Below are 14,609 nucleotides of genomic sequence, written 5' to 3' on the forward strand. Positions count from 1 at the left end.
CCTTACTTCTAGGTTGCTTCTCTCCTTGACTAGTTTCCATCCATTACTTTTTGTCCTGCCCTCGGGTGCTCTGGAGACTAGATTGACTCCCTCTTCTTCGTGGCAGCCCCTGAGATAGCATGCTATCATGTCACTTCTACTCGTCCTTTTCATTAATCTACCCAATTCCATGTATCTTGATATGTTTTAGCCTCCAATTCCCTAATCCTCTTTGTTGCTCTTCTCTCCACATCTCTTTTACATTGTGGCGATCAAAACTGGATGCAGTTTTCTAAGTGTAGCCTTACCAAGGCATTATAAAGTGGTATTAAAACACTTCACATGACAATGTTCCAATATCTCAGGGGTTGCCACAAAGAAGAGGGAGTCAAACTATTTTCCAAGGCAGACCTTTTTAGGTGCAAATGCACACACGTGCCAAACAGGCAACAATGCCGGCAGCAACCCACCCCTGCCTGGCAACCTAAAAAGGTCCACTCAGTTCCAAAAACTGAGCATGCAGTTCAAGGTAACCAAATGCTCACCTTGAAGTGGTTTTCCACATTGCTATCTGTGTATTTGGGCGTGTGCAGAAAGATCAGCAGATTCTGTCGCAGGTAGCAAGCTACAGCTGGAAGCCAAGGCAGGCATGAAGTAGGAAGTGTAAATTGCAGTACTTCAGTGGGCAGGCTGCCAGGAGGTTGTATGAACTGCAGAAGGAATAGGTATCAACAGTTTGACATTTTTGAGACCACAAAGTCCACAAGATGGGAGATTTTAGTCAAGGAGTAAAGCTCTTATTTTAAGGGGAGGGAAATTATTTCAGTCGGACAATCTCAGGAAGCAAGTTCAGTACTTCCTTTAGCCAATACCTCCACATCAGCTGGAGTGAGTTTGCAGTTCCGTACAAGCATAACCGTAATGATATCCAGGGTGGCTTCATCTAGACGTCTCCGCAGAACCTTTACCAGCTCGTCTGTGATCTCAGGTCCTATGAAAGGAGAAGTAGTCTGAGCTTCTGATACTTGAACTCCACTACAGCTCTTGGGTTGCTATAGATGAAAGGTAAAGGAAAAGGTTCTCTTCGCACATATGTGTTAGTTGTTCTTGACTCTAGGGGGCGGTGCTCATCTCCGTTTCAAAGCCCAAGAGCCAGCGCTGTCAAAAGACGTTTCCGTGGTCATGTGGCCGGCATGACTAAACACCGAAGGTGCACAGAACGCTGTTACATTCCCACCAAAGTGGTCCCTATTTTTCTACTAGCATTTTTTATATGCTTTCGAACTGCTAGGTTGGCAGAAGTTGGGAGAAGAAACAGGAACTCACTCCGTTACATGGCGCTAGGGATTTGAACCCCTAAACTGCCGACCTTTCTGATCAACAAGTTTGGCATCTTAGCCACTGAGCTTCTATACTACCCATCTATTAATCTATTTAGGATACTGTTTTTTTGAGATCTGCCCTGCCATTCCTCTGCTTTTTCACCTGCTGTTGCTATATTAATTGTAATTCCAGACCAAATAGTTGCATATATGACTGTGTCTTGTGACATGATCCCAAAAGTGCCTTTATAGGACGGCTAGAGGAAACGTTGGAACAAAGAAGCTACAATAGATATATACACAAAAAGTGAAATAAATAAGGAGAAATATAAAAGAATATAACTTCTATATTTGTGTCTTTTATTCTGTCGCAACAGCAGCATCTCCACAGGCATCTCCTTCGCTCCACCTTATCCATTACCAGATTAGAAGTGTGTGCCCAGCCTACCTGCTGGTGCCACTCCATGAACCACTAGTTGGATGTGTCTATCAATTTGGCTCACAGGACGAGCTGAATCCACACTGCGGCAAGAGGCTGTTCCCAAGGATGAGTGAGAGCCCTATCAAAGAAAAGCAACATTACAGTGCCTGTGTGGGAACAGAGCAAAGCTCCCACTGTAAACCTTCAATATAGAGGCAGTCGTTGACCTACAACTATTTGGCCACCAACTATTCCAAGTTAAGATGGCGTTCAATGAATGGTGGTTATAACCAGTCCTCAGAGGTACAACTAGATGCCAAGGGCACCGCTTTCAAGAGATTGCCATTTGTGAACTTCTCTGCCAGCTTTCCCAGAAAGTCAGTTGGAAAGCTGGCAGGGAAAGTCACAGGTCTCTCCCACCTGTGCACCCTTCTATAGCCATTCTGTGGTTGTACTGTGCTGGCCACTTGCACACCCTCACACACCCTCCCAAACCTGCATGGTGTTGTTTTGCACACTCTCACCAACTTCCACGGTGGTGCCTCTTGTGCAATCCCTTACATCCCTGTTCGCCCACCCGTGTTTTTCACATAACTCCTCACACCTTGTGCAACCTCCCTGACCTGTAAGATGCCTCTTGCACACACCCTTGCACCCTTACTGACCTTCCCCTGCACCCTTGTGCCATTCCCCTGGTACAACCTTCCCACCCCACCTTGTGCTCTCCCCCATCTGGTAGCAGTCATCTACCTGCCAGCAGGATTGCTACTGACTTTGGCTATGGGAAGTTGCCTTGCCTAACGACCATGCAGTCTTTATATTTGGATAACAACAACAATAGTTGTTAGGAATATAATCTAACGGTTGGATAGGCAATATATAAATCGTGTAACAATGCTATACCTGTTTCTTTAAATCATACTGTAAAATGTGACTGTTGTTTTCCTCAATCGGCCATAAGAGAGAGCCAGAATGACTGTTAGCTCTCTGTTTGTAAGATGCTGGGCTGATCTGATCTGAGTGTTTTTGGAAGCTGGAAGTGCCGTGAGCTATTGTAAGTTTTGCAACTGTTACCAAACTTTGTGTACCGGACTGTTTGTATGATAATGGACTATGTTATTTGGATTATCCCTTAACTGAAAGACATTGATGACTGACTTATCCGTGTATGACTTGGACTGTTTGATGGACTCTGATACCTCTATTTCCATGAAAGTAAAAGCCTATTTAAACTGCAATGTCTCTGTATGCTGATTTGTGTGTTCTCCAACACAACTCTCACAACGCTTCTCTGAACGCACTCGCTCTCCCAATGGGGAGCTTACCTAACTATAGGGATTATTGTCACTAAGCAAGAGGATTGCAAATTACAACGGTATTTCTTAGAGAGAGAGATTCGGGTCCCAATTACCCTGTTTCCCTGAAAATAAGACCTCTCCAGATAACAAGCCTAATCGGGCTTTTGAATGCATGCGCTAAAGTAAGCCCTTTCTCAAAAATAAGCCCTCCCCGAAAATATTGCAAGACAGCAGCAGCCATGAGATGACCCCACTCGCTGCCTCCTGCGCCTCAAAAATAATAAGACCTCCCCGAAAATAAGGCCAGGCGCTTATTTCGAGGGTCAAAAGGAAATAAGACTCTGTCTTGTTTTTGGGGAAACATGGTACCATCATAAATCAAGGACTACCTGTTCTCTCTCTTAGCACCAAGGACACCCAGGTTCCATGATAATGTAACAGATACTTACACTCAAGTCTTCGGTGTAAATGGGCTCCTGGCTGCGTGAAAGTGCCAGTGAACGGCACACAAGACTCTGGATTTCATTTTCTCCAGCCTTTCCACCAGAAGTTGTTTCGGAGAGCCTGTGTTAGAATGACAAAAGGGAAAAAAGTGTGTTGTAATGAACGAAAAACATTCTGAGAGGCAAAAGCCAGGCAGCACCCAAGTCAGTAATACGCTATGGTTCAAGCAGGCTCCTCTGAACTTTGAGAACAATGTGGTAGGCATGTCCAAGGACGTACTGAACTTACCGTAAATAAAAAACAGACTTGGTTGCACGTTCCTGGTAAACAAACATATTTTTCCTATTCACAACTGAGAAGGCATTGAGTACAGAGCGCAGGGCTTGGATGGCTGCAGGAGAGAGAGCGAGAAGCGCAAGTTTATGAAGAGACAGATTTAGTTTAATGCCCAATTTTCAGAAGCCAACACACCAGTCTTTCAGCCCACTCATTAAATCTAACTGCATAATTACCAATCTCCTGGATGTGTCTAAATATTTGAAAACTGTCTTAATTTGATATTATTACTAGGCATTAAGCAATATGTGAAAAAATATCAAATTCTAGAATAGTTCTGATTAAGGTATTAGTGTCAGAGAATATTTGGACAAAAATCTTCCCTAGAGAATGTTTCAAATACATGCCAACTACATCTACGATATTTAGCAGATATAGTTTTTAAAACAGAAGTTATTTCTTAAAAAGTAATACTTTAACACATCTCTTTTAATTACTGTGGAAGTACAACCTCATCTTTCTTTCAAATACCTACCACGTGCCACACCCATATTGGGACCCATCTTGAGCCTTGAATGCACATGGATGGTGGTACTCCAGACTGCATCACAGGCAAAATGTCCAGGTATGAACTGCATAGTGGCTGCAAGATAGTCACGGGGCTGGTAGCTTTCCTCTCCAGGATAATCTGAACAGGGAGGGGGGGGGGAGAGATTATTCCACACATTTGCTCTCCCCCACTTTTCAACAGATAGCCCAAAAATCAAGCACAAATATTTTTCTATACATACGCCCAACCCAATCGAAACTCAAACATACAATAGATACTGTTAGCTTTGTACAAAAGTATGGAAATATATAACCAGTAATGGGTAAATGGAAACAAGCAAGGAGATTTTCAACTCAAGATACTGCCATAAATCTTACAGAATAAAAGAGGGGGTGGGGACTTATGCTCTTCGGTTATTGATGAGAAGTCTGTTGATGTAATTAACTAGAACACTGGTAGAATATAGGTAATACGAGCCGTGGTGGCACAGTGGTTAGAGTGCAGTACCACAGACTACTTCTGCTGATCACTAGCTGCCAGCAGTTTGGAAGATTGAATCTCACTGGCTTGAGGTTGACTCATCCTTCCATCCTTCCGAGGAGGGTAAAATGAGGACCCAAACTGATGGGGGCCATATGCTGACTCTCTAAACCGCTTAGAGAGGGCTGTAAAGCACATATGTGAAGCGGTATATGTCTAAGTGCTATTGCTATTGCTAATCTAGCTTAATAATCATAATGGGGACCACCAAATCTGTCACTAAGCTCAAATGCAAGATATCATGTAGCCAGAACAGAGTTACAACCTCACTTCCGCTGTGGTTGTTAAACTAATCACCTGCAATAATTGAATCAGCTGTCACATGATCACAACTTCCAATGTGGCTTCTTTATTGAGTCAGCTTGTTGGAAGCCAGCTGTAAACGGTGCAAATGGCAAATGTGACACTGAGATACTGTGATGATCATAAATGTCTGTTGGTTTCAAAGGGCCAGAATCTCAATCAGGTGACTGCTGCAAGGGTTGTTAAGAAGGAAGACTCCTCATAAAAGCTTCTTTTTCAGCACTGTTATAACTCTGAATGGTTGCTAAACAGGCGAGTCATTAAGCAAGAATCATCTTTAAGCTCCTACCATCATGCCCAGTGCGCTGCCGATAGATATAAGGTGTTTCACTTTTCCAGATATCCTCCTCACTCTCAGCGACCAACAGAGAATTACAAATGTGGCTATCATGCAGATCTTGTAGCAGCAACCGCTTTAAGAGAAGAGGGCAGGAAGCATTAATTTAATTGTTTCCTCACATCAGGAACAGTGTCTGGCTCCCCCTGGTGTTGTTTGTTAAAAACTGCTCAAAGAAGTAGGAGTTTGTTAAAAAAAAAATTGTAAAGTTTTCTTTAAGTTGAATTCAATTTTTGGTGACTCTACAGACACATCCATGTAGCTTCCTTAGTAAGAATATAAAAGTAGTTTGCACTGTCTTCTTCTGCAATGTATTTTTTTAACCTCTCCATCTGTTCTATATTTATTTATTTGATTTATAAAGCTGCCCATTTTATACACGACTCTATTTACCATAAAATACATAAAACACGTGAAATAAAAAATAAAAATAAAATGCATAGTAGCTGGGCATCATCCAACTAAGTACCACATAGCCAAAAGATCGACTCTACATGCTCAGGGCCCCGGGCTCAGGCCAAACCTATATTCAGGTAGAGTCCATTGGAGAGGACTGGACCCATAAATAACCTGATCAAAAGTCACAAAGAGACTTAAAGTGACAACTAACATCTCGAATGACACCTGGAGGCCCACAGGAAGCCAATGCACTCATGGACCAGTATTGTCACATGCACTAAGTAACTCGTGTCAGTAACTGTCCATGCCAGTACATTCTGCACTAGGTGAAGTGTCTTCAGCTCCATATAAATTGCATTGGAACAGTCCAATCTTGAGATCACAAGGGCATAAGTGACTATGAGCAGTCCCCCATCAATCCAGGAGTATGTACAACAGATGTACAATCTAAGTACACAGTGTCAATAGGATCATTCCCCCAATGGGATTTGTTCTTGCAGAATCTATCTATGCTGAATTCCCTTTCCTCTACCTGAGAAAAAGCATTAAGGTGGTTGGCCTACAATTTCTCCATTTGGTTAGTTTCTAACTGATTTGTGGGACATTTTTTTATAGAAGCTTGTAGTTGTACTTTCTTACTCACAAGAAAGCACTATTCCTCCAGGAAACTATGGGATAGCTTGTTATCATTTAAGGAGAAGGCTTTATAGCTTGAATGTGCCCTACTTACCTGATTAACAACACGGCAAATCTCTCCAACCTTCTTTATTATTGTCCGGTGAAGTTGTATGCATTCCCCTTCTTCATCCTGTGTTGCTTTTACTGCATTGTAGCTGTTAAAGAGAGTAAAAAGAGAAGCCTCAGAATTTGACTCATGAGGAAACTTCCATTTCCAAGCATAAAGTGCTCTTATCTTCCACTTTGGTGTCCTCTAAATGCGCTAGACTAGTGTTTCTCAACTTTCAGAGCTTTCAGAAGTTCTGAACTTCAACTCCTAGAATTCCCCAGTCAGCAGAACTCCACTAAAGTATTTGGTATTTGGTATTTATTAATATTTGTATGCCGCCCTTTTCCCTGGGGGGACTCAGGGCGGCTCACAATTCAGAAGGAGGGGGGGACAAACCAAGTTACATATAGGACAGTACTTCATTAAAAAACACAACATTCATACTATTCGGGTACGGTGAGGTCTTTAGCCCCAGGCCTGTCGGGACAGCCAGGTTTTAAGGGCTATGCGGAAGGTCTGGAGGGTGGTGAGGGTACGAATCTCCATGGGGAGTTCGTTCCATAGGGTCGGAGCTGCCACAGAGAAGGCTCTCCTCCGCGTGGTTGCCAGTCGACATTGACTGGCTGATGGAACTCGGAGGAGGCCTAATCTGTGGGATCTAATTGGTCGAGTGGAGGTAATTGGCAGTAGGCCAATTAAGTATACTACTTAATTTTCCAACCCAGTAGAATTATAGGAATTGCAGTCTATCCAATTTATTATATAGTTGGTACAGATTGGGCAATACACACACAAAGTTTGGGCAACACCCTCACACATCACTTTCTTGCATTACATCACTGAATGAATATGTTAAATGTAAAAGAAGGATGAGAGGAAAGCAGCACACTGCTTATATTATAATTGATGTTGGGTATGAAATTCACAGCCAATAAGAGCTGTATCTCCTCTTCTCTTTCCCAATTTGAGCTCCCAAATTGCACATTCATAGATCATCCAAGTCCATGTCAGAAAAATCATTCAGAGGAATCACTTTCTCATCTCTGCTTAGGGAGCCAGGAGAATCAGGATTTTACCGCGTATGGGAATAAACTTCAACCCGATCCTGGTGGATCTTGATGATTAGCCAGAAGTCGGGTATCAGAGGGCACCTGGATTCTAGGTCACTCATCACTGCCTCCTCGCCGTCAGAATCACTGCTACCTCCATCATATCCTGGGAAATGAAAATGTATCCTGCTATCTGTGAAAGATTCAGTCAATTCATCCTAAAAATATCAGAAGATTCCTGGGGAGTCCAATGGTTCTATCATAGTTCACATCAATGGTGATGTCAGGAAATCCTAGATGGATATTTCCCCAGTTCTCCAAAACTGACTTTTCCCAAACATGCAACCCATCTACTCACCAAGAAGATCAGAATCCATGCTTCCCTGGCTTGACACCAAACTTTGCACTTGACTAAGCTGTTGCTTCCTATAACAACCTGTAAAGAAAGTGTCAGATGCCCTTAGGAGACTTCTCCCAAGGTGAAAGATTCCTCAGGTCTCTGAGGAGAAACTTTGGCTTAAGCATCAAAATTGACTAACTGACATCTCAAGCATCAGAACTGAGCCTGAAAAGAAAAGGATACAAGGCAGCATACTAAAAGTACACAAAGTTTTTTTTTAAAATCCTGACTGCTGCACAGATTGTGTGATTTCAGAAAGTAAGCCAGAGTCACTTCATACCAAAATTGAAATGCAAGATATGCAGTAGCTTTCTAGAACTGCAGTCTCATGAGCTCAATGGTACTAAAATGATTTTGATTATAAAGAAAAATCAAAAGCATTTTAACAGACACCTACTGAGGATCACAACGTTTGGTGTAACAGAGCTAAGGAAAAGATGATGACCTGAACATGGAGCTTTTATCAGTGTGAAATGCTACATTTTTGTTCAAAGAGTTCCAGTAAGCAATATAAAATACTAGGGAGAAATGCAGAAATGCAACAGCAAATGAATGCAAGACATAAAGATGCTAGATCCTCCCTCTCACACACACAAAAGTAGATTTGACTTGAAAACTGAATTTCAGTGTATAAAATTTAAAAACAGTTCAAACAAGTAAAAAGCCTTCCAGATCTGTAATGTTTATTGTCATTCACAAAGCAGTACATCGAGAATAAAGCCAACCGATAAAGATTTACTATATTTTAAAATCAAAGTAACCCCAAAATAACATTGATTATAATTAGTTCTATTGAAGCAAGCAGACCAAAAAGAGCCAATCTGGCCTAGTGGTTAAGGCACCAGGCTAGAAAGCAGGAGACTATGAGTTCAAGTCCTGCCTTAGCCATGAAAGTCAACTGGGTGACTTTGGGCTGGTCACCTTCTCTCAGCCCAACCCACCTCACAGGGCGGTTGTTGTGAAGAAAATAGGAGGAAGGTGTGTTGGATAAGTAAAAATATTATTATTTGTAAAAATAATAAAGGTAGGTAGAAATAAATGAAATAAGTAAAAGAGCAGCACAAAAAGCTGCAAGAGTTCAGTACCATGCCTATTTCAAAAGACTACATTTCATTTTGAAATAAAAAGCTCAGGAAGTCATTTTATATTTCATAATTGTGACTTGTTTCTCACCTTCCTTGCTGGGGATCACAGATTCTGTTAGATTTGGTACAGATGGTGTAGCTAACAGAGATTGCTCAATGCTCCACTTGTCTGAAAAGGAAGCCTGAGGTTGCACCGGCATCAAAGTAGTTTCCTCACCTGGACAACCCTGTTCCAAAATACTGGTCTGCTGATCCACCGATGTTAATTGGTCTGACACCTGCATCATAGAAAAGATGCAGAGCGAAGTTCTACTGATAAGATAATCCAGGACGTTTCCTCAACAGTCACCCTTATCAATCCCATATCAATGACCATTACATCTCTCATCTGTTTCAATCATGGTTAACACTTACCTCAACAGGTACTTGGTTACTTATGCCCAGACATTCTCCAGTCTTGTTTTCATTTGTTGACCATGCCCAGAGACTTTGAGCTTCATCAGGGGGAGTAGAACAGGGTAGGGAGCTGCTGTCACACCTGCCTCCTGTCATAGTGCTCTCAAGTGTAACAGAAGGGCTGGGTCCACTTACTGAGGCATGTAGGCGACTGACGGATGCATAGTAGAAATCAGTCCCCTCAGGATTGAGGACGTAACCAGGCAAGGGCATTTTCTGGAACTCCTAGAAGTATCCAAACAAAGAAGAGAGAGCCGAAAGGGAATCTACTTTGTAGGCCTAAGCCAAGTGAAGGAAGGGCATAGTTATGTGGATGGTTGGGAAGCCAGTTTTGTCAAAATGCTGGTACCCTGTGACTACTGAGGTTATGGCACAAATAGCAAAATGTCTGGGAATATATTGAGGGAAGTGAGGAGTCAGTTCCAGGGATCCAGGCAGTTTTCTAGGGCTCATTATGGAAGAAAGTGGTGCGGGCAATTTTGAAAGTGTTTGTGGTAAGTTCCAGATCTTTTCTAGTTGTGTCCATATTCACTAAAGTGACTCTGGGCAGCTAACAAAACCTTGGCAAAACAGGATTTGTACAGTGCATTGAGGAACTGTTACAACTGCAGTGTTGTCTCTTGATAGAGAACCACTATCCTTGAGAGAGCAGGGTACAATTGTCCCCTCTGAACTTATGGCAGATGGAGATTTTCATTCAGCTGCTTGGTATGACAGTGATAATCATAAAGTAAAGGACCTTAATAAAAGTCGCTTGTGTTTTCAGTATTACTTGTTTATCCTACAATAATGTATTCCATATGAGGCTGTTCCTGAAGACAATTCAAAAACTGCAACTAATTCAGAAGATTAGCTCTTGGTAATTGCCATTCGTTATCATATACGGGGCAATAAGAGTACTAGATTGTTGGTTCAGGGCTTGCATTGGCTTGTTGGTATAATTAAAAGAGCTGATTTTAAACTATATGCTACTTGCAGGATTATCTTCTCCAGACAAGAGTCAACCTGCCAGACTCATATATCCCAGGAGAAACTGACAGTCACTCCTCACTTCTCTGGAGTAAGGCAGCAGGGAGCTTAAATATTCATGTGCAGCTTTTCAGTGGATACGCTGCTTTGGAACAGCGTTCTTCTGGAAATCCATGCTCCATTTTGTTGGTTCTTTTAAGTTAATAAAACATATCTATTTTACAGATTCTTTCAATGAAGTAGTGCCATCAGGGTTTTAAAAATTTATTGCAGATAAGTTGTTTCATTTTTTATTTATTATTTTATTTATGTTTTTGTTTTATTTTTATTACTCAGTAATTTTAATTTAGCTCCGGGATGTTTCATTGTATTATTTCTTATAGTTGCAATATGTACTGTTGAATTTTTTTTTTATTGTGAAATGACAACCATGGTCTGGTTTAACATCCAAGGCAGAGATGTACAACTTTTCCAGACCAAAGGTTACATTTAAAATTTGGCACTCAAATGCCTACTTCAAAAATAAGCAGAGCTGGGATAAAGAAATAAATAAGACCTAAAGTCCCTAAATTTGACTTAATTCAATTGATAATTAATTAAAATAAAATACTCCTGTCTGCCATGTATTTCATCTTTATTCTCTTCTGTTGTATACACGTGATTACTTTCCTGAACACGTGCAACTATTATGCATGCCCGGGAAAAGGAAAGGTTTCTCCTAGCAGCAGTCACCAGGCAGACAGAAGGAACTGCAAGTGGATTCAAATGCCCCTTTTTGCTTCAGATCTGGATACTGTGCACCATTTACTGGTGAACATTTTGGAGGTTTCTTGGGATCATAGCTCAGGCTTTTAGGGACTATGTGCAATCACAGAGCCTTAGGAATGTCCAATTATTATTTAGAGATTGTGGACTATAAAAAAATCACACAAAATCTATCCAAAAAACTATAAAAAGGCAAAGGGATAGAATCCTGCTTACCTCACGAAACCTTTCCAGAGAATTCTCAGGTCCAAATACAAATTGCAGAGGGACCACCTCACAATGGCAGCTTGGGCGGCCCTGGGAATTGTAGATGTGAGAAGCTGCTTGACTCAAAATGCTAGCAGTCACAGGCTGTGAGTAACGCAATGCTGACACAATCTCGTCATCCAGGAGCCAACGGATCTGAGAAAGGAGAGAGGAAAGTCCAGATCATGGAATGGAATACTCGCTGTTTCTGTCTGTTTCTAGCAACTGCATTCCTACCAAGAATGGTTCATAGCCAGGCCATGCTCTAGTACAGAAGAGCAGAGGAAGGCAGAGGAACAAGGATAGTGCCCAAAGTTTCTAGCTGCTCCAATCCCAGGGGCGGATAGACTCACTTCTGTCATTGTGGCTTCAACAGCTTGCCTGTGCACTGCAGGAAGGTTGGAGAGCGCTGGATGCCTTGAAAATAAGATGGGAATGCACATTTTGAATCTAAGAGTCTCCAATTCATACATCCCGGCACAGACATTTGATAGAAAAAAATTAATACCAATCAGTGGAGGATGATGGCATTCTGTCCAAGGTGTGCATAAGCTCATCATCTGAACGGAAAGAAGAGGGCTGTCCTGGGGAACGGGTGAAGGAGACGCTGCTCTCAGAGGTGTATCTGTGGAAAGAGAGGAAATAATGTCTGAGCTTTTTCTTCCAGGTTTCAAAACTCCCCAGCCCTTTGATAATCATGAGTTCCCACCTATTGTGATGTAAATCGTTCACCATTTCGATCTCCAGAGGGACAGTCAGGACAAAAATATCCAGGGTCACACAAAGGTCAGAAAGGTCAATTGTGTGAAGTGCCTTAGAGCTTTCAAGGCTGCCCAGCACATCTCCTATAGAAAGCAGCAGATATTACTCACAGAGACCCCTCTTTATGCTTCTTTGCCAAATGCTCAGGGAGCTCAGTCATAGGACTCCATCAATCCACATTTCCTTTGGGAGTTTCTATCTGGCCATATGCAATGTCTCCCATACTAGCGTTCCATCATTCCCACCCCAAACCTTCATCTTGTTCATTTAAATTCACCTAGGCAGGTGGGCAGCGAGCGAACAGGCATGGAACAGTGCTGGCTGCGTAGCTTTACGGAACAGGTCAAGTGCATAAAGAGGGGAGGCATGTCTTGCTCCAGCAGTTCCTGTTCTGCCAGGGAGTCTCCCAGGACACTGAAGGAGTCATCATCCTGGTTAACAGTGTTGGAGTCTGACAAGGAGCCGGCTTCTAAAAATTCTTGGTCCAAGCGCTCCCGATATTCTACCTCCAGTTCTGGGTCACTCTCAGTGCCAATGACATAGCTGGATGTGTTCCCTATTTAAAAAGAAATCATTGATCAATTTCAAAAGAAGTTGTCAAAGTACCAAAAGGGATTTCTTCTATAAAACTGGATCAGTCCTCTTTTAAAAGTGTAGCTTAAACGGATTAAATAAATAGTTATCGTTTAGGTAAATTGGCTTTGGATAAAAAGGATAGCACTAACAGCCACATGCCAAAGTACACAATGGTAATTTATAACAAATATATAAAGTTGTACGTGAATATGAACTAAAATCATTACAGTGATTGATTAAATAATGGTCCAGCAGTGTCTGTATGGTTGGCCAATCAGTGAATGGCATGTAATTCTGTTACAACGGAGATTAAGATGCTGTTTGCATTTGTTTGCAGTGTAATACAGTACAGTTGGCCATATAGGCTAAGATTTGTTTCCCCTCTGCAAAACTATCCTCTCTGTACTATTTTGCCCACTTCATATTACATTGGCTCAAGCACAACTTTTAGTTTTCTTATAAACTTGGAGGTATGTGGCCAGATGTGTACAGGACTCTTTATGGAGAGCATGTGTCCTAGAAAATCAGTTATGACTGACATTTGCTCTCTGGACTCATCAAAAGCACCTCTGCAAGTCTATGGATACACACAAATAATTGCTTCAGAGTAACAGGAGTTCTCTTACCTGAGCTCCAATCTTTAAGATAAGGGCAGGGAATGTGTTGCTCCCTAGGTGCTGTAAGTACAGAAAAGTTTATTACCTTCATCAGTTGCCAGATCATTTTCTGAACTCTCCACCTCTTCACTGCCTTTTCGGTCTTGGTGGTCCCGTGAAACCTCCTCCTAATTTTTTTAAAAAAAATTATGTCCATGTAACATATCCAAGGATTTTGTGCTGAATTCTTCTTTCAAGTTCAAGTCCTTTCACAGGGTTCTCTCAGAATAGGGGATGATGACAAAGCTATAAACGTATGTTCCTACCTCTTTTTTGGTGGAAGGCGGGCAATAGAAATAGTAATGGGGGTTAGATGGCACTGGCTTAAAATATAAGCTGCTAATTTCCAAGAATTTCTCCTGGGTGGAAAAGAAAAAAGCAATAAAGGTAGCAATCTCAACTTTTAAAAAAGCTTTAAAATATTACCTAACTCAAAATGAACCAGCCTTCTGCTTACCTGGATGATCCCTTGTAAATCAGGTTGCACTTGGCAAGGTTGCTTGCTGTCTAGTAGCGAGAGAGGGAATTCTGAGTCACAGCTCTGGTGGGGCTCTTGGGAAGGACAGGCAGAGCCGTGGGAATCTGCTTCACTGAAATCCTCTGTTTCAGCACTATGGCAGGGTTCAGAAGAACAAACCCGGTCACCAGCATGTTTATGTACCCCTTCTCAAGAACCATTCCCCCAGCATAATTTTTCTTAGAAGTTAGACATAACAGTATACCCACAGAGGCTTACAGGATTGCTTTAAGGGAAACAATTTTTCCCTGGGGGAACTGGAGGGGACTGGAGGCTAAAACATTTGAAGAACGGTTGCAGGAACTGGGGATGTCTAGTTTAATGAAAAGAAGGACTAGGGGACACATGATATCAGTGTTCCAATATCTCAGGGATTGCCACAAAGAAGAGGGAGTCAAACTATTCTCCAAAGCACCTGAGGGCAGAACAAGAAGCAATGGGTGTAAACTAGCCAAGGAGAGAAGCAACTTAGGACTAAGGAGAAATTTCCTCACAGAACAATTAGAACAACTTGCCTCCAGAAGTTGTGAAT

General features: G+C 41.9%; 1 protein-coding gene across 1 annotated transcript in view; it reads right to left on the minus strand.

The window, feature by feature from the left end:
* SZT2 (SZT2 subunit of KICSTOR complex) overlaps window positions 1-14,609 on the minus strand; it is a 95,031-nt gene that overhangs the window by 41,836 nt on the left and 38,586 nt on the right. The window contains 20 exon segments of the mRNA XM_032217362.1: window positions 525-689; window positions 852-970; window positions 1,750-1,861; window positions 3,470-3,584; window positions 3,753-3,855; window positions 4,276-4,428; window positions 5,423-5,546; window positions 6,600-6,702; window positions 7,673-7,811; window positions 8,004-8,081; window positions 9,219-9,408; window positions 9,545-9,811; window positions 11,537-11,722; window positions 11,920-11,983; window positions 12,075-12,191; window positions 12,276-12,411; window positions 12,606-12,884; window positions 13,607-13,688; window positions 13,827-13,919; window positions 14,018-14,171. Coding sequence (XP_032073253.1) covers window positions 525-689; window positions 852-970; window positions 1,750-1,861; window positions 3,470-3,584; window positions 3,753-3,855; window positions 4,276-4,428; window positions 5,423-5,546; window positions 6,600-6,702; window positions 7,673-7,811; window positions 8,004-8,081; window positions 9,219-9,408; window positions 9,545-9,811; window positions 11,537-11,722; window positions 11,920-11,983; window positions 12,075-12,191; window positions 12,276-12,411; window positions 12,606-12,884; window positions 13,607-13,688; window positions 13,827-13,919; window positions 14,018-14,171 — 2,779 coding nt within the window.

The sequence above is a fragment of the Thamnophis elegans genome, chromosome 5, assembly GCF_009769535.1.
Source record: "Thamnophis elegans isolate rThaEle1 chromosome 5, rThaEle1.pri, whole genome shotgun sequence".
NCBI lineage: Eukaryota > Metazoa > Chordata > Lepidosauria > Squamata > Colubridae > Thamnophis > Thamnophis elegans.